The following is a 21002-nucleotide window of genomic DNA, read 5'->3' as shown; positions in this document are numbered from 1 at the left end:
TTGTGCCCTGAGACACCACTCTTACCAACATTTTGGTGGACGCCCCTCAGACTTTTTTCTTTGCATATAACACATTATCGTTGGCATCACTTTCGACAAAAATGGAATTGTACCACAGATCCTATCTTGCAACCTGCTATTTTCACTCAGCAATGGCTTGCTGTTGGAGAAAGGCCTGAGAAAAACTGCCCTGCCCACGCCCAAGAAGGCCGCTGGGATCAGAGCATCGTGTCCCCAAAAATAGACGCTCTGGAGTCCTAACCTCAGGACCTCAGAAGTTGACTTTATTTGGAGACTGGGTCTTGACGGAGGTGATGAAGTTACAAGAGGTCATTGGGGTGGCCTTGGTCCAGGATGACTGGTGTCCCTATGAAAAGGGGAGAGCTGGACACAGACACTGACAGGGGGCAGAATGCCATGTGAAGATAAAGGCAGAGACCCGTGATGCGTCTGCCAGCCTGGATCACTCAAGATCGCCAGCATCACCTGGAGCGGGGGAGACCCAGAACCTTCTCCCACACAGACCCAGGAACCATCCCGCCACACTTTCATTTCAGACTTCCAGCCTGGACCACCCAAGATCGCCAGCACCACCTAGAGTGGGGGAGACACAGAACCTTCTCCTGCACGGACCCAGAAGGAGCCATCCCGCCACACCTTGATCTCAGACTGCAGCCTCCAGAACTGTGGGAGGAGATGTTTCTGTTGTTTAAGATGCCCGGTGTGTGGTACAGTCATCCCCTGGTATCCATGGGAGATGGTTCTAGAATCTCTAAGGATACTAGAATCCATGGATGCTGAAGTCCCTGATATAAAATGGTGTTGTATTTGCATGTAACCTACACACATCCTCCTATATACTTTTTTTAAAATTTTATTTATTTTTGAGACAGAGTCTCGCTCTGTCACCTAGACTGCAGTGCAGTGTCCCAATCAGCTCACTGCAGCCTCCACCTCCCCGGTCAAATGATTCTTCTGCCTCAGCCTCCCAAGTAGCTGGGATTATAGGCATGCACCACCACACTCAGCTAATGTTTGTATTTTCAGTAGAGATGGGGTTTCACCATGTTGGCCAGGCTGGTCTCCAACTCCTGGGCTCAAGTGATCCACCCTCCTGGGCCTCCCAAAGTGCGGGGATTACAGGCATGAGCCACTGCGCCCGCCGGCCCCAATTTTTTCTTTCTTCCTTTTTTTTTTTTTTTTTTTTGAGACAGAGTCTCGCTCTGTCACCCAGGCTGGAGTGCAGTGGCACGATCTCGGCTCACTGCAACCTCCACCTCCCAGGTTCAAGCAATCGTCCTCCCTCAGCCTTCTGAGTAACTGGGGTTACAGGCCTGTGCCACCACGCCCAGCTGGTTTTTGTATTTTTAGTAGAGACAGGGTTTCACCACGTTGGTCAGACTGGTCTCAAACTCCTGACCTCAAGTGATCCACCTGCCTCAACCTCCCAAAGTGCTGGGATTACAGGCATGAGCCACCGCACCCGCCAGCCCCAATATTTAATACTAAAAAAAAAAAGGAAAGAACTAAATTGTCCATTCTCATGGGGGAAATTGTCCAACTCATGGGGGAAAGGTTGAGAAACCTTACTATATCTTTTCCACAGAACATTATGCAGTCACTTCAAGTGAGGTCTTTAAAGAAATTATAAAAAATGAAAAAGATGAAATATAAATTGCATCTATAATGTGACTGCAACTAAGACGTATGTACGTATGTATCCATGTATGTATGTATGTGTGTGTGCGTATGCATGTGTGTGCGTATGTATTTCTGAGACAGGGTTTCGCTCTGTTGCCCAGGCTGGAGTGCAGTGATGTGATCATGGTTCACCACAGCCTCAAACTCCTGGGCTCAAGTGATCCTCCCACCTCAGCCTCCAGGTAGCTGGGACCACAGGCAGACGCCACCACACCCAGCAAACTTTTTAAATATTTTTGAGAGACAAGGTCGAATTCCTGACCTCAAGCGATATTACCACCTCAACCTCCCAAATGCTGGGATTACAGGTATAAGCCACCATATCTGGCCTACAACTACATTTTTATAAAAACAACATTTGAGGGGGAATTCGGTAGAGAGGACTACAGAACATTTTTATTTCTTCTTTCCACTTCCAAAGTTTTCAAATTTTCCTAAATAGGCATGCATTACTTTGAAATGTTTTTTCATGGATTGCTTCCAGGGGAAGAGCTACATTCACTCCTTTGGGTTAGGACTATGTGATCACAGGAGGCCCCTGTCAAAAGCATAAACACCGCTGGATGGGGACCTGCTGGTTCACAGGTGCTCAAAGGCAGACCTTGGCCTGAACTGGGCTTCCCAAGTTCCCATTTGGTCCCCAGGAGAGATGGGCACAGGGGACAGTTAAGTTGTGATAAAAGGACCAAGAACCCTTAGGTGATAGTGATACACAGAGAGCCTGGGGTGGGGCCCAGAACAAGGATCGGAGGAGCCCACGGAGAAGGGAGGGAATGCAGTGGGGGGAGGGGGGTTGTCACAGGGACTCCTGTCCCAGCCGCCACTTCCCAGTCACACACTTCTACGAAAAGAACCCAGATGCAGGAGGCCAGGAAGAGGATGAGAGGCATCATTCCTGAAGAGAAGAGCAGGCCTGGGCTTCTCCCCGACCACACGGGTGGAAGGGCACTTTCCCCTCTCACTGCTTCAAGATTAACGTGGAATCCGACCTCTTAGCCATGGCAGCTATTTTCTTTCTCCTTTTTTTACGGAGAGTCGTGCTGTGTCGCCCAGAGTAGAGTGCAGTGGTGCAATTTCGGCTCACTGCAGCCTCCACCTCCCGGTTCAAGCGATTCTCCTGCCTGAACCACCCCAGTAGCTGGGATTACAGGCGTGTGCCACCACACCCTAATTTTTGTATGGTTTTAAGTAGAGACGGGGCTTCGTCATATTGGCCTGGCTGACCTGGTCTGAACTCCTGGCCACAAGTGATCTGCCTGCCTTGGCCTCCCAAAGTGCTGGGATGGCAGGCGTGAGCCACCCCGTGGGAGCTATTTGCTTTTATCCCAAGTGCTGACAGCATCTGTAACTAGGCCTGGCCCTCCTCTCGGTTCCTCAAGCTGAAAACTGTCTGTGAGCCTCACAAGCAACGGAAATACCTGGACCTAAAACCCTGAACCTCCTTCCACGAGAGCTCTGAAGACCTGGAACCCTCTGGAAGCAGAAGGGAGAATTCCGTGGCTCTGAGGACCCCGGCTCGGGGCATGAATCTCAGGAGACCAAACAAGGGAAGGTGGACCCCAGGTCGGCCTGTCCCCGCGCTTCTGGAAGGACCTGCAGGATGGCGGACAGTCTCTGGGGCACCCAACCCTCGAGGACCACAGGATGGAGGGAAGGTTTCCCCGGCTGCCGCCTCTGCCCTAGGACACCTGCGAAGGGAAGCAGCGGGCGGTGGGGGACACTCACCTTCTCCAGCTTCTCGAAGTGCTCCCGGAGGAACTTCATGGGGCGCTCTGGCTTGGAGATGCAGAGGTGCACGATGCAGTCTTTGAGGACCTGCTGGATCCCGTGCAGTTGCACGTACAGCTCACAGCCCTTCAGGCTCTCATCCTCCTCTGAGGGGCAGACGGGCGGGGAGGCCATGGCGAGGGCGGCTGCTTCCTTCCTGTCCAGAAAACACAAATCCCCAGGCCTGAGAGCTGCCCGGGGCTGCGCGCCGGATAAACGCAGGCGGCGGCGTGAACCAGGCTTCTCCCAGGAGCGTGGAAGAAAGTCACTGATTCTGCATTTGTCAGAGATCCTTCATTCTGTGGGGCCAGGTGAGGTGTTAAACGTGACGACCCCCAGAGCCTTCCCTCCCAACAGACCCCGGCAGGGGAGGAGGGGGCTCAGACAGGGGTGCACGGCTGAGAAACCCCTTCTGCAGTTCTGAGGATTCCGGGGAAGGAGGAGTGGGGGGCCCGGCACCCTGAGGGTCCAGCCCGGGGGTTCCAGGGCCTCGCCCTCCTCCATCCCCCTTTTTTGGGGGGGCACTCGTGTGAAATGTGAATGCTGGGGGGCCCCTGCGCGCGGCCTCAGGGCAGGAAGAGATGAGGGTGAGGCTGTGGATGGGCTGGGCGGGCCTCTGCACAGGAAAAGACAGAAACGCAGGTAAACAAGGGAAGCCGACGGTGGTGGGGGGGGGGTGCGGGAGAACAAATGCGGCGGCCACGCAGCGAAGTCACCATGGTCAGGCCAGGCCCGCACCGCACCGCGGAGCGCAGGACCCCAGCCCCCTGCCAGGCCGCCCCCAGACTGCCCAGACCGCCGGGAAGGCGCTCATCCAGAGACCCCGCGTCCCTCGCCCCAGCCCCGGCCTCTGCGCCAGCGAGGACCCTCCAGGGACCCCTGACCCGGCGCCCCAGGCCCGGCCCCGCCCCGCGCGCCCCACTCCCGGTTGGGGGCAAACCCTCCCAAATGTCCGCATTCCCGGGGGTCCTCCCAGGCCCAGGGGTCCCGGCGCAGACCCCAGCCCAGCCCCGCGTACCTGGATGCGCGGCGCCAGAGGCCAGGAGGCGGCTGCGCGGGGACGCGGGGCGCGGGGACGGCGGGCGGGCGAGCGAGCGAGCGAGCAAGCGGGTCCCCGCACTGCAGCGGCGCCGCCCTCCACGCCCGCCCCCGCGCCGCGCGCAGCTGCTGCACCCCCAACGCAGCCCGCGCGGGCCTGCAGCCGGTCTCCCCCCGACCGCCTCCCCGCGGGCCCCCCAACCTCGGCCCACCCAGGCCCTCCCCGTCCCCGCCCCACCGGCGCAGGTTCAGGCGCAGCGCGGCCAGGACCCCCGCTCTCGCCGCCCCCTGCCCCCTACACTCAGACCCTGAGTCTCCCACCCTGGCTGGTGCAGGCCGTGGAGCCGCCTCTGATGGCCCGGGCTCCCCCTCCCACCCCCATTCACGGCTGCCTGAGCTGCTCACACCGGGGTCACATCCCTGCGTCCCGTACCCAGCAAGCGTGCCCGTTCCCTGGGGTCTCGCTCTGCCTTGGGGGCCAGAAGGGAGTGGCCAGGTGGGCCCAGCCCTGCTTCCCCAGGTGACTCCCACCGGTTAGGCGCACCAGCTTCACCCCGACGCCCAGTGGGAAATCGGGACCTTCCTACATTCTTTCCCACCTTTACTGGGGGTCCAGAGGTCACGGAGGCCTAGGAGGAGCCTCTTGGTGAGGGTCCTAACCCACAAGCCCAGCCCTGCAGGAAAGGAAACATCATCCTGCTACCGCACACCGTTGCCCCATCCTGCCAGGGTGGGGGCAGAAACTCCATCTCCCCTCCAGAGAGGCTCCAAATGTCAGGAGAGGGGCAGGCAGTTCAGGCTGTGAAGATGACACCTGCGTCCCTGTGCACACCCACCTGTCCAGCCTCCGGGGTCCTCCACCCACCTGTCCACCCCCGGGGTCCTCCAATCACCTGCCTGGCTTCCCTGTTGCCTGCTCACCTGTCTCCCACTCTTCTGCCCCATCTTCACCCATCTCCCACTCACCTGTACACACTCACCGTCTCCCACTCACCCATCTCATGCTCACCTATACCACACTCACCTGTACACATACCGTCTCTACTCAGCCCTCCCATGCTCACCTGGTCCACACTCACCTGACCAGCCTCCCTGTTCTATGCTCACCAGTTCACACTCACCCGTCCCATGCTCACCTGTTCCCCCACTCACCTGCCTGCACAGGCGCTACGCAGGTCACCAGCCCTGCCCAGCACGCTCCCCAGCAGGGCTGACATTGCCTCAGCCTCTTCCTGCCAGGGTGAACGTAAAACCAAGCAGGCTACCCTCGGGAGTCAAACACGAAGCTCCTTGGTCCTCAGCCCTCACCCTCAGCGCCCACTGGCCCCAGACCCGTCTCAGGCAGACCTGCCCTTGTCCTGAGACTTTCTCAGGGAGCCAGGCCCGGTCTCTGAATCTGAACTCCATCCCACAACCCACTCAGAACTCTGGCTTTCCCAGCCCTGGCCTGCCTGGAGCTGCTGCTGACCAGCAGGACCATCACGCGCTCCCCACAGCCCCTCCGCTCCCTCCTCCTCCTCCTCCAATTACTCCTGCTCCTCCAGGGTGGACTGGTGAGAAGGACAGCAAAAAAGGCCCAGGTGTCACCTGACCGAGGCAGTGTCTCACTTTGGGGGTAGATGCTCCAGGGCTGGCTGCTTCTCTCCCGGGCTCTCCTGGGGTTCTCTGGAGACTCCCTGTAAAAACTTCCCCCACACCGTGCCTCTAGAGGAGAGTGGAGACACCTCTCTGGCTGATCTCACAGGACAGCCCTCTGATCCCGAGGCACACACACAAGGCCTCCTTCTGCTACGATTCCTCCTCAGGTAGGCTCCTTGGCCTGCGTCCTTTTGAGACAAGGATCGCCCAGGTTTGGGGGCTGGCAGCATGCACCTGACCCACCAGACATGCGGCCCCTGGCCCCACTGAGCTGTGACATCTACTGAACTCTTCTCCTCATCGCCATGATGGCACCTCCCACTGCCTCTCACTTTCACACTTTTCCCGGCCACTCAGGTCCCTGTTCCAGTGGCCCCCACCCCCCGCAAGGACTCCCTCTTCAGACTGGCTCTGGTAGCAATGCGAGGCGTGGCCCCCGCTGCCCCAGCCTGCAGAAACGTTTCTGCCTGACTTCCAGGCCTCTCTTGCTGCAGCCTTACTGGCTTGAGCCGAGGAAAGGAAACAAGGGGGTGCGGAAAGGAAGTGGACGCTTCCTTAGTGTCCTGCTCACTGTCTGATCAGTCCCAGAGGATGAAATCAAGTGGGAAGAAACAGGATCCTGGAGAAAGGGAGCCAGAGCCGTCCTCAAACCAAACCTGAGGCCCTTCCCATATCTGCACTTCCCAATTATGTTCATCAATAAATACCTTTGGCCAAGTGCAGTGGCTCACACCTGTAATCCCAGCACTTGGGGAGGCTGAGACGGGTGGATCACCTGAAATCGGGTTCAAGACCAGCCCGGGCAACACAACGAAACCCTGTCTGTACTAAAAATACAAAATTAGCCAGGCGTGGTAGCACGTGCTTGTAATCCCTGGCCACTCAGAAAGCTGAGGCAGGATAATCACTTGAACTTGGGAGGCGGAGGTTCCGGTGAGCCAAAATCGCGCCACTGCATTCTAGCCTGGGCAGCAAGAGCGAATGGAACTCCATCTCAAAATAAATAAATAATAAATAATTACCTTCTACTGCCTAAGCCAGTTGGCTTTTTGCTTTTAGTTAGTTGCAACTGAGAACATCCAAGTGAATACACGCCTGATCTGACACAATCCCCCCACAACACACACTGACAACCCCATTAAATACTCCTGGATGAAGACGCAGGGAGGAGTCTGGTAAGCTCAGAGGAGCTGTGCTTGGTCATCGAACCATGTGGCCCTCAACAGGTCGATCGCCACCCTGCTACCCGGTGACAAGCCCTGGCTGTCACACGGTGCCCAAGCAGCCATGCGCTCGACTGAAAATGTGCAGCTGGTGATTGGGTCACCCATTCAGAAGTCCCAGTAAATCCCGCGTCTGAGAATGCCCCCTCCCCATAGGGAAGGGCCCGCCCTCCATGCTGGGCCCTGTTATTTTTCTCGGCAAAGGTATTCACATTTCTAAGCCCTTGTGGGGTCTTACTTCACCCCTAGAATGTGCCTGTAGGATTCATCGTGACCAAATGACAAGCGTTGCAGAACTCCAACCAAAGAGCCACAGTCGCTCTCTGTTTTGTTGTTGTTGTTGTTGAAAACAGAGTCTCGCTCTGTCTCCCAGGCTGGAGTGCAGTGGCGCAATCTCGGGTCACTGCAAGCTCTGCCTCCCAGGTTCACGTCATTCTCCTGTCTCAGCTTCCTGAGTAGCTGGGACTACAGGAGCCCGCCACCACGCCCGGCTAATTTTTTTGTATTTTTAGTAGAGACGGGGTTTCACTGTGTTAGCCAGGATGGTCTCGATCTCCTGACCTCGTGATCTGCCTGCCTCGGCCTCCCAAAGTGCTGGGACTACAGGTATAAGCCACCGCACCTGGCCCAAAGCCACATTCTTTTCCCAATCACCACATACCTCACACCTCTAAATTTTGCTCTGTCAGCTCCAATTCACCCTCCAAGATTCAACCAAAATGTTACTTACACAGGGCAATTCCCTAAGGCACCAGCACTGCCTCCGGAGGGCCCAGGGCTCCTAGTACTTCTCCTTAGTAGCTCTCATCACACGTGCAATTGAATAATGGTAGGCAAGGCTGCTGGCTTAATCGCTGTCTCCCCTGCTAGGTCGAAAGCACGAAGTATGCATGGATGGTGTTTGTCTTATTCTTTATTCACTCTGCATGGCAAAGAGACCAACACAGATATTTTTTGGGGTGCAGACAGGAAACAAAGATTCTTTGTGAAGCTGCTCTGGCCACTGGGCAGTCTGCAGAGTGTCGTGGTTTGAGATGGGATCTATAGGTCAGCTTCCTGGGTGCGGCTCCTGAGCCTTCCCCGGCCAGCTGTGTTCACTGCACTACGTCCGTAAGCTCTCTGAGCTGAGGATCGAGGAGAAACTGCATGTGATCGTGGCTGACGGGAGAGGCCACTCATCCTCAAATCTAGGTGGACGTACGAGGAGCGAGGGCCGAGAGGCTGAGCATGGAGCACGCAGCACATAGTACGAGCCCAGGAACCGTGAACAGTAATAATTATTCTCCAGCTGGGGACGGTGACTCCCACCTGTAATCCCAGAACTGTGGGAGGCCAAGGCAGACGGATCACGTGAGGCCAGGAGTTCGAGACCAGCCTGGGCAACATGGTGAAACCCCGTCTCTCCAAAAAAAACACAAAAATTAGCCAGGTGTGGTGTGTGCCTGTAGTCCCAGCTACTCAGGAGGCTGAGGCAGGAAGATCATTTGAACCTGGGAGGCAGAGGTTGTAGTGAGCTGAGAGCATGCCACTACACTCCAGCCTGGGCAACAGGAATGAAATCCAGTCTCAAAAAGAAAAAAAAAAGGAAAGGAAAGGGAAGGAGAAGGGAAGGGGAAGGGAGGAAAAAGAGAGAGAGAGAGAAAGAAGAGAAGAGAAGAGAACAATGTGACCAGGCATGGCGGCTCATGCCTACAATCCCAGCACTTTGGGGGGCCGAAAGAGGAGGATCACTTGAGTCCAGGAGTTCAAGACCCATCTGGGCAACAAAGCAAGACCCCATCTCTACAAAAAAAAAAAAAAAATTAGCCAGGCATGGTGGTGCACAGCTGTAGTCCCAGGTATTCAGGAGCCTAAGGTGGCAGGATTACCTGAGCCCGGGAGTTCAAGGCTGCAGTGAGCTATGATTGCACCACTGCACTCCAGCCTGGGAAACAGTGATACCTTGCCTCAAAACACAGACACCCACACACAATGTTCTCTAATATTCAAGTTTTGCATTGTTCACTGTGTAGGTAAGGGATGCATAATTTCACAGAAAATTTTGCCACAAACCTCAACAGTCTTCTCTACACATGGCTCCTGGGTGTGGTGGGCATTCTCAGATGGCCGCAGGGTCCCCACCTCCCAATGCTCATGCCTTGTGGGGTACCATCCCCTTGAGTGTGTGCAGGTCCTAAGGCTCACCCCTGCCTGGTGGGGTACAGCAAAGGTGAGGAATGGGCATCACATATGATTCATGGTAACATCTGCCTTGCTGGGGAACTCTCTCCCTTGCTGGCTTTGAGGAAGCCAGCTGCCGTGTCATGAGTGGCTGTAAGAGCATCTCATGGCCAGGAGCTGAGGGCGGCCTCTTGTCCACAGCCAAGGAAGTAAATGCTGAAAACAACCAAGTGCACTTGGGAATGGACCCTTCCTCAGTCGAGCCTCAGATGAGAACGCAGCCCCAGCATAGACTACAGCCTTCAGAGGACCCAGTAAAGCCATGCCTGGACTCCTGACCCACAGACACAAATATATGTGTGTGTATATATATGTATATATATGTGTATATATATGTATATATGTGTGTATGTATATATATGTGTGTATGTATATATATGTGTGTATGTATATATATGTGTGTATATATGTATATCTGTATATGTATATATGTGTGTATATATGTATATATATGTATATGTATATGTATATATGCATGTATATATGTATATATATATGTATGTGTATATATATGTGTGTGTATATATATATCCTCCTGCTTCAGCCTCCTTTATTTCTTTTTCCAGTCTCGCTCTGTTACCCAGGAGTGTAGCAGCACAGTCTCAGCTCACTGCAACCTCTGGCTCCTGGGTTCAAGCAATTCTCCTGCCTCAGCCTCCCAAGTAGCTGGGACTACAGGTGCACAGCACCACTTCTGGCTAAATTTTGTATTTTTAGTAGAGATGGGGTTTCACCATGTTGGCCAGGCTGGTCTTTAACTCCTGACCTCAGGTGGTCTACCCACCTCAGCCTCCTAAAGTGCTGGGATTACAGGCATGAGCCACTGTGCCCAGCCTGACCATTTTTTTTTTTTTTTTTTTTTGAGGCGGAGTCTCGCTCTGTCGCCCAGACTGGAGTGCAGTGGCCAGATCTCAGCTCACTGCAAGCTCCGCCTCCCGGTTTACGCCATTCTCCTGCCTCAGCCTCCGAGTAGCTGGGACTACAGGCGCCCGCCACCTCGCCCGGCTAGTTTTTGTATTTTTAGTAGAGACGGGGTTTCACCATGTTAGCCAGGATGGTCTCGATCTCCTGACCTCGTGATCCGCCCGTCTCAGCCTCCCAAAGTGCTGGGATTACAGGCTTGAGCCACCGCGCCCGGCCAGCCTGACTCATTTTTAACTCTAGAAAATGTGTCTTCATTATCCCTTCAAATACCTCCTACTCCCCACTTTTCTTCTGTCTTCCTGGGACATCTGTTCAACAGATATTAGCATTGTTGCTTCTGTTCTCCATATCCCTGACCTCTTCTCTTACATACTTCTTCCTGTTTCATTTTGGTAAGATACAGATCTTCATCTCTTTTATAGGCTTTTTTTTTTTTTTTTGAGACAGAGTCTCACTCTGTCGCCCAGGCTGGAGTGCAGTGGCACAATCTCAGCTTACTGCAAACTCCGCCTCCAGGGTTCACGCCATTCTCCCGCCTCAGCCTCCCGAGTAGCTGGGACTACAGGCACCTGCTACCATGCCCGGCTAATTTTTTGTATTTTCGGTAGAGATGGGGTTTCACCGTGTTAGCCAGGATGGTCTCGATCTCCTGACCTCGTGATTCACCTGCCTCGGCCTCCCAAAGTGCTGGGATTACAGGCGTGCGCCAACACGCCCAGCTGGCTTTTTTTTTTTTTTTAATGAGATAAGATCTCTCTGTTGTCCAGGCTGGAGTGCAGTGGCATGATCATAGCTCTTGACAGCCTCAATCTTCCTGGCCCAAGTGATCCTCCCACCCCAGCCTCCTGAGCAGCTGGGATTACAGGTGCACCCCATCACACCCAGCTTATTATTTTTTTTTTCTTTTGAGAAGGAGTCTCGCTCCTGGGTGGAGTGCAGTGGCACGATATCATCTCACTGAAGCCTCCGCCTCCCGGGTTCAAGCAATTTTCCTGTCTCAGCCTCCCGAGTAGGTGGGACTACAGGTGTCTGCCAGCACGCCCGGTTAATTTTTGTATTTTTAGTAGAGATGGGGTTTCACCTTGTTGGTCAGGCTGGTCTTGAACTCCTGACCTCAGGCGATCCACCCGCCTTGGCCTCCCAAAGTGCTGGGATAACAGGCGTGAGCCACCACGCCCAGCCATAATTGTTTATTTTTTTGTAGAGATGGGGGTCTCACTATGTTGCCCAGGTTGGTCTCAAACTCTTGGGCTCAAGCAATCCTTCCACCTCAGCCTCCCAAGTACCTGGGACTACAGGTGTGAGTCACTGCATCCAGCTAAGTTTCTATATTTCTTTGTAGCGACGGCATGTCACTATGTTACCCAGGTGGTCTTGAATGCCTGGCCTCAAGCGATTCTCCTGTCTCAGCATCCCAAGGCCTGTTTCATTTGTTGTAACATATTGGCCATCCTGTCCTACTGCCCTGCCTCTGTCATCCGGTTTATAGCTATTCGGTCTGGCAGTGTGTCTTGGGAAAGGAGAGAGGTCATGACCCCGCTGGGTATTCACGGAGATGCCACCACAATCCAGGTACTTAATTGCACCAGCACCACAAGGCTCCCTCCTGGTGACCCTTAATAATCACGCCACCCCATCCCTAGCCCCTAGAGATCAGTCATCTGTTCCCCATCTCTGTTACTTTATGGATGTCATACAAACAATACCACAAAATATCCCTTTGGGACTGGTTTTCATCTACATCATCTTTTAGAGGTTCGTCCAAGTTGTTGCATGTAGCAATTGTTTCCATTTCTGAGTAGAATAATTGTCTAATCTCCACATGTGAAGATTTTCCTGCTGTCTGCTACTGATGGTACATTTGATTCCATTATTGTCAGAGAGGGCATTCTGTGCAAGTCTTTTTTTTTTTTGGAGAGGGAGTTTCATTCTTGTTGCCCAGGCTGGAGTGCAATGGCGCAATCTCGGCTCACTTCAACCTCTACCTCCTGGGTTCAAGTGATTCTCCTGCCTCAGCCTCTTGAGTAGCTGGGATTACAGGATGTACCACCATGCACAGCTAATTTTTTGTATTACAGTAGAGATGGGGTTTCACCATATTGGTCAGGCTGGTCTTGAACTCCTGACCTCAGGTGATCCGCCTGCCTCGGCCTCCCAAAGTGCTGGGATTACAAGCGTGAGCCACCGCCTCCGGCCCTCGGTGCAAGTCTTTTACATTTGCTAAGGTTTGCCTTATGGCCCAGGATATGGTCTATCTTGGTCTATGTTCTGAGGACACTAGAAAAGAATGTGAATTCTGTGATTGTTGAGCAGTTTGTTCTGTAAACGTCAGTTAGATCTGTTGGTTGATGGTGTTGCTCTGCTATACCTTGATGACTGTCTGCCTAGTTATTCTAGCAGCTGCTGAGTTACAGGCTGAAGTTGTCAAATACAACAGCAGCTTTCTCTCTTTCTCCTTTCAGTTCTGTCAGTTTCTGCTTTACACATGTTGAAAGTCTGTTGGTTGCTGTATACACATTTGGGATTGCTGTATCGTCCCACTGAGTTCTTTCATCATTATGTAATGTCCCTCTTTTTCCCAAGGAATTTCAACAGCCAATCCTGCTTTTTAAAATTAATGTTTACATGATACACTTTTGCCATCCTTTTACTTTCAATCTGCCTATGTTGTGTTTGAAGTGAGCTTCAGCATATTGTAGACATCATATAGTTGGGTCAGGCTTTGCATCCATTTGGCGAACCTCTGTCTTCTAATTGTTGTGTTTAGGCCATTTACATTTAAATTAGTGATATATTAGGGCTTATACTTGCCATTTAATCATCTGTGTTTGTTCTCTCATGCTTTACTGTGGGATACTTGAAGGTTTTTTAGAATTCCACATTTTTTTGTTTTTTTTTTTTATGAGGCGGAGTCTCGCTCTGTCGCCCGGACTGGAGTGCAGTGGCCAGATCTCAGCTCACTGCAAGCTCCGCCTCCCGGGTTTACGCCATTCTCCTGCCTCAGCCTCCCGAGTTGCTGGGACTACAGGCGCCCGCCACCTCGCCTGGCTAGTTTTTGTATTTTTAGTAGAGACGGGGTTTCACCGTGTTAGCCAGGATGGTCTCGATCTCCTGACCTCGTGATCCGCCCGTCTCGGCCTCCCAAAGTCACGTTATGTTTTTAAGGATATCACCACATACACATACAACTCATCAGTCTATCAGCATCTATGATTTACCACCTGAAGGGAGTGTAGAATTCCCTTCCACTTAAGGGAGTGCAGGACTTCCTTCCACTTAAGTCCCTAATTCTTCTCACTGTTAAATACCTGGTTGTAGATATTTCCTCCACATACATCACACACCACATTGGTGTTGTAATTTTTGCTTCAACCATCAAATATGATTAAAGAAACTCCTGAGGTGAAAGATGGTCAGTGACATTTACTTCTATTTTTATCCACTCCATTGTTCTCAACTTTCTGGAGGCCCCAGCCCTCTTCTGTTAAAATTATCTTTCTGGGCCAGGCGCGGTGGCTCACGCCTGTAATCCCAGCACTTTGGGAGGCCGAGGCAGGCAGATCACCTGAGGTCAGGAGTTCAAGACCAGCCTGACCAACATGGAGAAACCCTGTCGCTACTAAAAATAAATTACTCGGACATGGTGGCACATGCCTGTAATCCCAGCTACTCGGGAGGCTGAGGCAGAAGAACTGCTTGAACCTGGGAGGCAGAGGTTGCAGTGAGCCAAAATCGTGCCATTGCACTCCAGCCTGGGCAACAAGAGCAAAACTCCGTCTCAAAAAGAAAAAAAAAAAATATCTTTCTGGTTACAGGGTATCCTTTAGGCATTCCTTAAAGGTAGGTCTGCTAGCAATAAATTCTATTAGTTTGCCTGTCTGAGAATATCTTTACTCCTCCTCCATTCCTGAAGGATAGTTTTGCTGGGTAGAGGACTCACAGTCAACAGCTCTTTCCCCTGTACAGTTGAACAATGGCACCTCACTTCCTTCTGGACTTTTGTGGTTTTGGTTAAGAAATCTGCCTTCATTCAAACTGGTGTTCCTCTCTAGGCAAGACATCATTTCTCTCTGGCAGTTAGTATTTTTCCTCCCTCTGTCTTTAGTTTCCAGGAGTTTAATAGTTTAATTGTGGTGATGTGTCTTACTATGGGTTTTTGGAGGGCTTATCCTACGAAGGCTTGTTCAGTTCGGGAATCTGTGGATTTTTGTTTTTCATTGAATTGGGGGAGTCTTCAGCATTTTTTTTTTTTTTTTTTTGAGATGGAGTCTTGCTCTGTCACCCAGGTTGGAGTGCAGTGGCATGATCTCAGCTTACTGCAACCTCCATCTCCTGGGTTCAGGCAATTCTCGTGCCTCAGCCTCCCTGAGTAGCTGGGATTCCAGGTACCCGCTACCACACCTGGCTAATTTTTTTATTTTTTAGTAGAGATGGGGTTTTACCATGTTGGCCAGGCTGGTTTTGAACTCCTGACCTCAGGTGATCCGCCTGCCTTGGCCTCACAAAGTGCTGGGATTACAGGCATGAGCCACCACGCCTGGCCTGGTTCTTATGACTGCTTTAAAATTTTTGGCAGATGATTCTAATATGTGACCTATATGGAATTCACATCCGTTACCTTACCATGGTCAGATTGTGGCTTTCCTGGTTCTTGGTATGACAAGTGATTTCCAGATGTATCCTGGACATTTGGGTTACAATGTTTGCAGACTCCTGGTCCTACTTTAACCTACTTTAGCAGACAGTTGCTCTGTTCAGGTTCAGGGTGTAGATTTCGGCCTATTTTTGCGGCCTGTCATTCTAACAACAGTTTTGTCTTCAGAGCCCTGGGCCCTCCTGGTCTGCTTTATTCTTCTGGCCTTCCTGGGGCTGCTACTCATTTCCCATTGGTGGCACCTGCAGGGGTGAAAGGTACCTCCCTGGGCCACCTGGTGTCACTGGGCTACGTTTTTCTGTGTCAAGACAGAACATGCTCATTCTGGGTCTGTTTGTGCTATGAGAGGAAGGGCAGACTTCAGGCTCCTCTGACACTACCTGTGCCGTGCAGACTGTCCACTGGAACCACAGTTGTGCAGCACAGGTTAATGCACCTGCAGTGGCTTTAAAATCGGCCCTGAAAGCAGACTGTGGAGTGGAAGTGGTAGCTACCCTCTGAGTCTCGGTTGGGTGTCCCCTTTTCCAGGGCTTTGGCCAGAGAGAGGAGGCTTTCCTTGGAGAATTTCCGTCTGTGCCTGTTGGCTGTTCTGGGCTGCAGGCTTCCCTGGGGACTAGTGCAGGAATGCATGAGAGAAAAAGAAAACCCAGGGGACCCACCACCTTCCTGTTCCTCCAGTCCAGAGGTCTCTAGCCCATCTGTCTTGCTGTCAACTCTCAAGCTCCTTTCCTCGTCACCTGCTGAGTCATGTGCAGGGTATTTTGCTGTATTTCAATGGGAGGAGCAAGGAAAAGTGAAGTCCCACCACTGTAAAGTGCTTATTATTTCTCGACTTCATCGCTGCCACAGCCTTCCAAGGGCTCCTGACCAATCCGTTCAAAAGAAGCCAAAGGGGTCCTTGAAAAATGCAGACTCGATCTTGCCAATGCTCCCACCGTGAAATCCTTAGTCCCCCATGCTTTAGGACAAAGACCGCCATGGCCAGGCGCCACCCATCTGCTCACGCCCTGCCTGCTCCCGTGAGCGGTGTCAGCCTCCCTCCGTTTGCTACCTGGGGCTGCCATAACAAAGCACCCCAGGCTGGGTGGCTGAACGAGAGAAACTGGTTTCTCAAGATCAGGGTGTCAGCAGGGATGGCTCCTCCTGAGGTCCCTCTTCGTGCTCATACTGTGTTCTCCCTGTATGCACGTCTCCAAAATTTCTCCTTTTATGAGGACAGCAGTCACACTGGATGAGTGCCCAACCTGATGACTTCATCTCACCTCAATCACATCTACAAAGACCATGTCTCCAAATGCCTTGTCTCCAAACAGGGTCACATCCTGAGGTATGGGGGTTAGGACTTCAGCACGTGAATTTTGGGGAGACACCATTCAGCCCATATCATCACCCATGAGGCCTTTGCTCATGCTATTTCCTCTCTCTACAACAACTCCCCGTCCCCTATGCCCACCTTTCACCTGGCTATGTGATGTGGTGTGGCTGTGTCCCCACCCAAATCTCATCTTGAATTGTAGCTCCCACAATTCCCACATGTTGTGGGAAGGACCCAATGGGAGGAACTGAATAATGGGGGTGGGTCCCTCCTGTGCTGTTCTCATGATAGTGAATAAGTCTCACAAGATCTGACGGTTTTATAAGGGGAGTTTCCTGCACCAGCCCTCTGTCTCTCTTTGCCTGCTGCCATCCATGTAAGATGTGACTTGCTCCTTCTTGCCTTCGGCCATGATTGTGAGGCCTCCCCAGCCATGTGGAACTCTGAGTCCACTAAACCTTTTCCTGTATAAATTACCCAGTCTCAGCTATGTCTTTATTAGCAGCATGGAAACGGACTAATATACCATGTTTACTTATTCTTCATATTTTGCCTCTGCCACCATTTGTTCAGGGAAGCCTTACAAGTCTAGTTCAACATCGCTTGACACTCATTCTCCCAGGACCACTGTGGTTAAACACATATTAATTTGTCTTTCCATTAAGGGCTATCTCATCCTGCAAGATAAGATCTGGGAAAGCAGGGACCCTGGCCAGTTGCTACATCATTGTCATCCTGTCCCATGTGTTACAGATAGTGCCTGGTCAAACAAATGCCTGTTGGAGGAAACAATGAATGAAGAAAGTTACTGAATATGCTACATAACAACATTTAAGAGGTCCTGATGGGCTGGGCGTTGTGGCTCACACCTGTAATCCCAGCACTTTGGGAGGCCGAGGCCAGTGGATCATGAGGTCAGGAGATCGAGACCATCCTGGCTAACACGGTGAAACCCCGTCTCTACTAAAAATACAAAAAAATTAGCCAGGAGTGGTGATGGGCACCTGTAGTCCCAGCTACTCGGGAGGCAGAGGCAGGAGAATGGCGTGAACCTGGGAGGCAGAGCTTGCAGGGAGCAGAGAACGCGCCACTGCACCCCAGCCTGGGCGACAGAGCAAGACTCCATCTCAAAAATAAATAAATAAATAAAGAGGTACTGATGAACACCACCATTCTGCAACACGAAGATCAACAACAAAAAAGGTCAAACTTGACGTTCAGTCCTAAAATTACACACATTCTGCTTTTAGAAAACTCAGTGCACGGTCACGGATGAGAAGTGCCTGGCTAACCAGACTTGGGGACTCCTGGTTTGCAGTGAGTGCTGTCAAATTCCCGTTCCAGGCTGGGCTTGCACTAACTCCGCTGCCAAGCTGTTTGGGCACCTCTGTCTCCACTCAAGTCCATACTCAAGGTCACTACTGTGAAACACTGTCTTGCTTTTAATTTCCAAGCTGCCTTGTTATTTCTTGGGAGTAGACCAAGCTCACTTTAGGAGGAACTTAGTTTATAGTTTAACTTTGAAACAGAGATGATAACAGCCCTTTCCTGAAGCCAACCTCCTTCTTGCCTGGGGACCAGAATGCCTTTGTAAGACTAAGACATGGGCCACAAGATTAGAAATTGTGGTTTGAGTTATGCAGCTAGAGGCCACAAGATCCCAAACCTCCCGGATTGCTCCTTAGGATAACATCACTATTGTAAACTCTAAGATTGGTGCTCGAGATATTTTTCAGGCTCTGCATTCTGATGCACCAGTTGCCACCACCCACACCCCTAATCTGGCTCAACCAGTTCTGTGATCCCACCCGGGAACAGAAGACAGCAAGAGAATCAACTTTGACGCTCCACTGTTTCATCTCCAACCCGACCAATCACCAATCAGCACTGCCCTCTCCCTGGCCCCCTACCTGCCTAATTATCCTTAAATGACCCGTCTCAGGAATTTCAGAACCTGCTTTGAGTAATAAAGCTCTGGTGTTGTTTAGCCGGTTTCTGCATGCATTAAACTCTCTATTGAAATTCCCCTGTCTTGATAAATTGGCTCTACCTGGGCAGTGAGTAAGGCGAACCTATTGGGCGGCTACACCTGAGATCAAATCACAGGCTGCACGTGAAGCCCAGACCAGGAACCCGTCTTACACCACAGGGGGGATCCAGTCCACAGAACCAGCGCCCTTCCCTCCTGGAACGGACCTTCCCAAAGCCAGAGGGGCTCTACACGGCTCAGAAAGGGGTTTCCCGGCTACCCTGGACCGATGCAGGGCACCCAGGTTCCTTCTCCAAGCACTCCAGGCCGCAGGGCAGGCTTCCCTAGGGGCAGGCCCAGGCCTATAGCCCGGGGCCCGCATCCCAGGCGAGCTGCACCCTCCCGAGACCCTTCCCATCTGCGCAATGGGGACAGGGTAAGGCCCAGCAGGCCGGCTGGCGGGGGCTCCTGCGACAGCGCGGGACAGCAGGCGAGCACGGTGGGAGCAGGGCCCAGACCCACGTGCGCACCTGCAGGGAGGAAGGAGCCCGGCGCCCCGCCCCAGCGCGGACCGGAAGTGCTGCCGTAATCCGCGCCGAGCGTCGCGAAAGCGCCGTTCCCCTTAGTGACCGGCGACGCGAGCAAGATGGCGGCGCCGGGGGTGGCGGAGGCCGTGGCGGCCTCACACCCGGCCGAAGGGGCCGAGATGGCGGAGGCAGCAGAGCTGAGCCGCGCCCTGAGCCGCCTGCTGCCGGGGCTGGAGGCCGACAGCAAACCGGGCCGGCGGCGCGCCTTGGAGGCCCTGCGGCGCGCGCTGGAGGAGCCGGGCCCTGCCGCCGACCCCACCGCTTTCCAGGGCCCCTGGGCGCGCCTGCTGCTGCCGCGCCTGCTACGCTGCCTGAGCGACCCCGCCGAGGGCTGCCGCGCGCTGGCAGTGCACCTGCTGGGTCTGGGCCTGCGCCGCGCCGCGCGGCCCCGCGATGCCCTGCCGCGCCTGCTGCCCGCGCTCGCCGCGCGCTTGGCCGGCCCCGAGCCCGCGCGCCGCCCGCCCGAGGCCTGCGAGGAGCTGCGCTTGGCGCTCGTGCAGTTGCTGGGTCTGGCCGTGGACCTGTGTGGCGCCGCGCTCGCGCCCCACCTGGACGACGCCCTGCGCGCGCTGCGCTGCTCCCTGCTGGACCCCTTCGCCGCCGTGCGCCGCGAGAGCTGCAGCTGCGCCGCCGCCCTGGCGCAGGCCACGCCCGGTGAGCACCCCGGGCCCCGCTCCCACACCCCACACTCTCACCCCCACCTCCACCTCCACGGCCCCTCTCACAATCCCCGCGGCTCGGCCCCACCCCCAATATCCCGGCCCCCACCATGCCCCGCGTCCCCCACCCGCCTGCCCCAAAGCCCCCCGCCCGGCCCCCTCCTCTCACCACCACTGCGTCCCCTGCCTCACGTCCCGCCACCAACGCGCCCTTCACCCGCTCCCTTGCCCTCTACGCCCACGTACCTGTTGCCTGCGCGGCCACCTGCTCCTGCTTGGCCCTCACTCACCTCACCCCCGTGTCCGCTCCCTGCCTCCACCCTCCACGCCCCAAGCCCCGCCCCTACCTGCCTGCTCCCTGTGCCCCCTCCACCTGCCTATACTCTGCGGTCCGCCTCTTTGCATCCCGCCGTCCCGCGACCCTCAACCCCCACCCTCCTCCCTGCCTGAGCCCCCTCACCCAGGCCCACGAGCCAGCTGTCCTATCCAGATCCCTGGAAACCACCGCGGAAATTCCTGTTAAGCGGTTTGGGGTGGGGTGTGCCCCGATAGCTGCCTCCTTTCCTTCCCTCTGGGGGCTTGCAGGACTTGCATCTGGTTGAGGAGACACGCTTTGAGACTCTGCTCTGGTCGTTTCACTTTCTGTCCCATTCATCCTACTCCACTGCCTTCCCTCTCTGGTTTGGACCACTGTCCTAAATGGAAGGAGGCCGCTTCTCCCCTCCACTTTATAACGTTCCGCATCATTTTTAGAGCTCTGATCTGATGCGGTCGTTCTGTTTCCTTAACTGGCCATTCCTGCAGGGCCTTGCCCTTTCCCTCCTCTGGCTGGGATGTGGAATGATAGCAGGCGCCGGCTTCCTGCTGGCGGGAAGGCTTTCCAGAGGGGGGAACACCGATGCTATAAATCCGTGGGCGATAGGGAGCAAGAAAGCAGTGAGAGATCTGGCCAGCTCAGGCCGTCCCAGTGATATCCCGTGATGGTTTGAATGTAGTGGGAAGTGCAGGGGGTGTCAATAGGAGTAGTAGACCCGAGTTCAGGTTCTTAAAAGATCACTGCAGCTGCGTGGAGAAGAGGTTCCGGCAGTAAAGGAAAAGCTGGACTTGGGGAAATGGCGAGATTTCCACGTTGGTTAACTTTGGATTTCACATGGTCCAGAACTCCTGTGGAGCTCAGGGAAGAGCCTTGGGCTGGACATGGCCATTGAGAATTCCTGGCATTTAATGTATTTCTCTTCAGCCCTCAACCACTTCCCTACCCCGTCTGTGCATCAGCCCCACGGGTGCTCCTGCTTCCTCCAGGGAGC

General features: G+C 53.8%; 2 protein-coding genes across 6 annotated transcripts in view; one reads left to right on the top strand and one right to left on the bottom strand.

The window, feature by feature from the left end:
• Positions 1-20021, bottom strand: part of PRKAR1B (protein kinase cAMP-dependent type I regulatory subunit beta) — a 186798-nt gene extending 166777 nt beyond the window's left edge. The window contains exons 1-2 of one of the 5 annotated variants that reach the window (XM_033194641.1): positions 19942-20021; positions 3427-3625 (exon numbers count right to left, since the gene is read on the bottom strand). In XM_033194641.1, coding sequence (XP_033050532.1) covers positions 3427-3603 — 177 coding nt within the window. In that variant the 5' untranslated portion in view covers positions 3604-3625; positions 19942-20021. Of the gene's footprint in view, positions 1-3426; positions 3626-4486; positions 4683-4827; positions 4861-19584; positions 19711-19864; positions 19922-19941 lie in introns of those variants that run through there. The other 4 variants (XM_033194644.1, XM_033194643.1, XM_033194645.1 and 1 more) reach the window with 4 other exon arrangements.
• The window catches only part of DNAAF5 (dynein axonemal assembly factor 5), a 55585-nt gene continuing 53635 nt past the window's right edge, over positions 19053-21002 (top strand). The window contains exon 1 of the mRNA XM_033194639.1: positions 19053-19690. Coding sequence (XP_033050530.1) covers positions 19096-19690 — 595 coding nt within the window. The 5' untranslated portion in view covers positions 19053-19095. The remainder of the gene's footprint in view (positions 19691-21002) is intronic.

The sequence above is a fragment of the Trachypithecus francoisi genome, unplaced genomic scaffold (assembly GCF_009764315.1).
Source record: "Trachypithecus francoisi isolate TF-2019V2 unplaced genomic scaffold, Tfra_2.0 Lachesis_group4, whole genome shotgun sequence".
NCBI lineage: Eukaryota > Metazoa > Chordata > Mammalia > Primates > Cercopithecidae > Trachypithecus > Trachypithecus francoisi.
The sequence above is the reverse complement of the archived record's forward strand: the minus strand, read 5'-3'. Positions and strand labels throughout refer to the sequence as shown.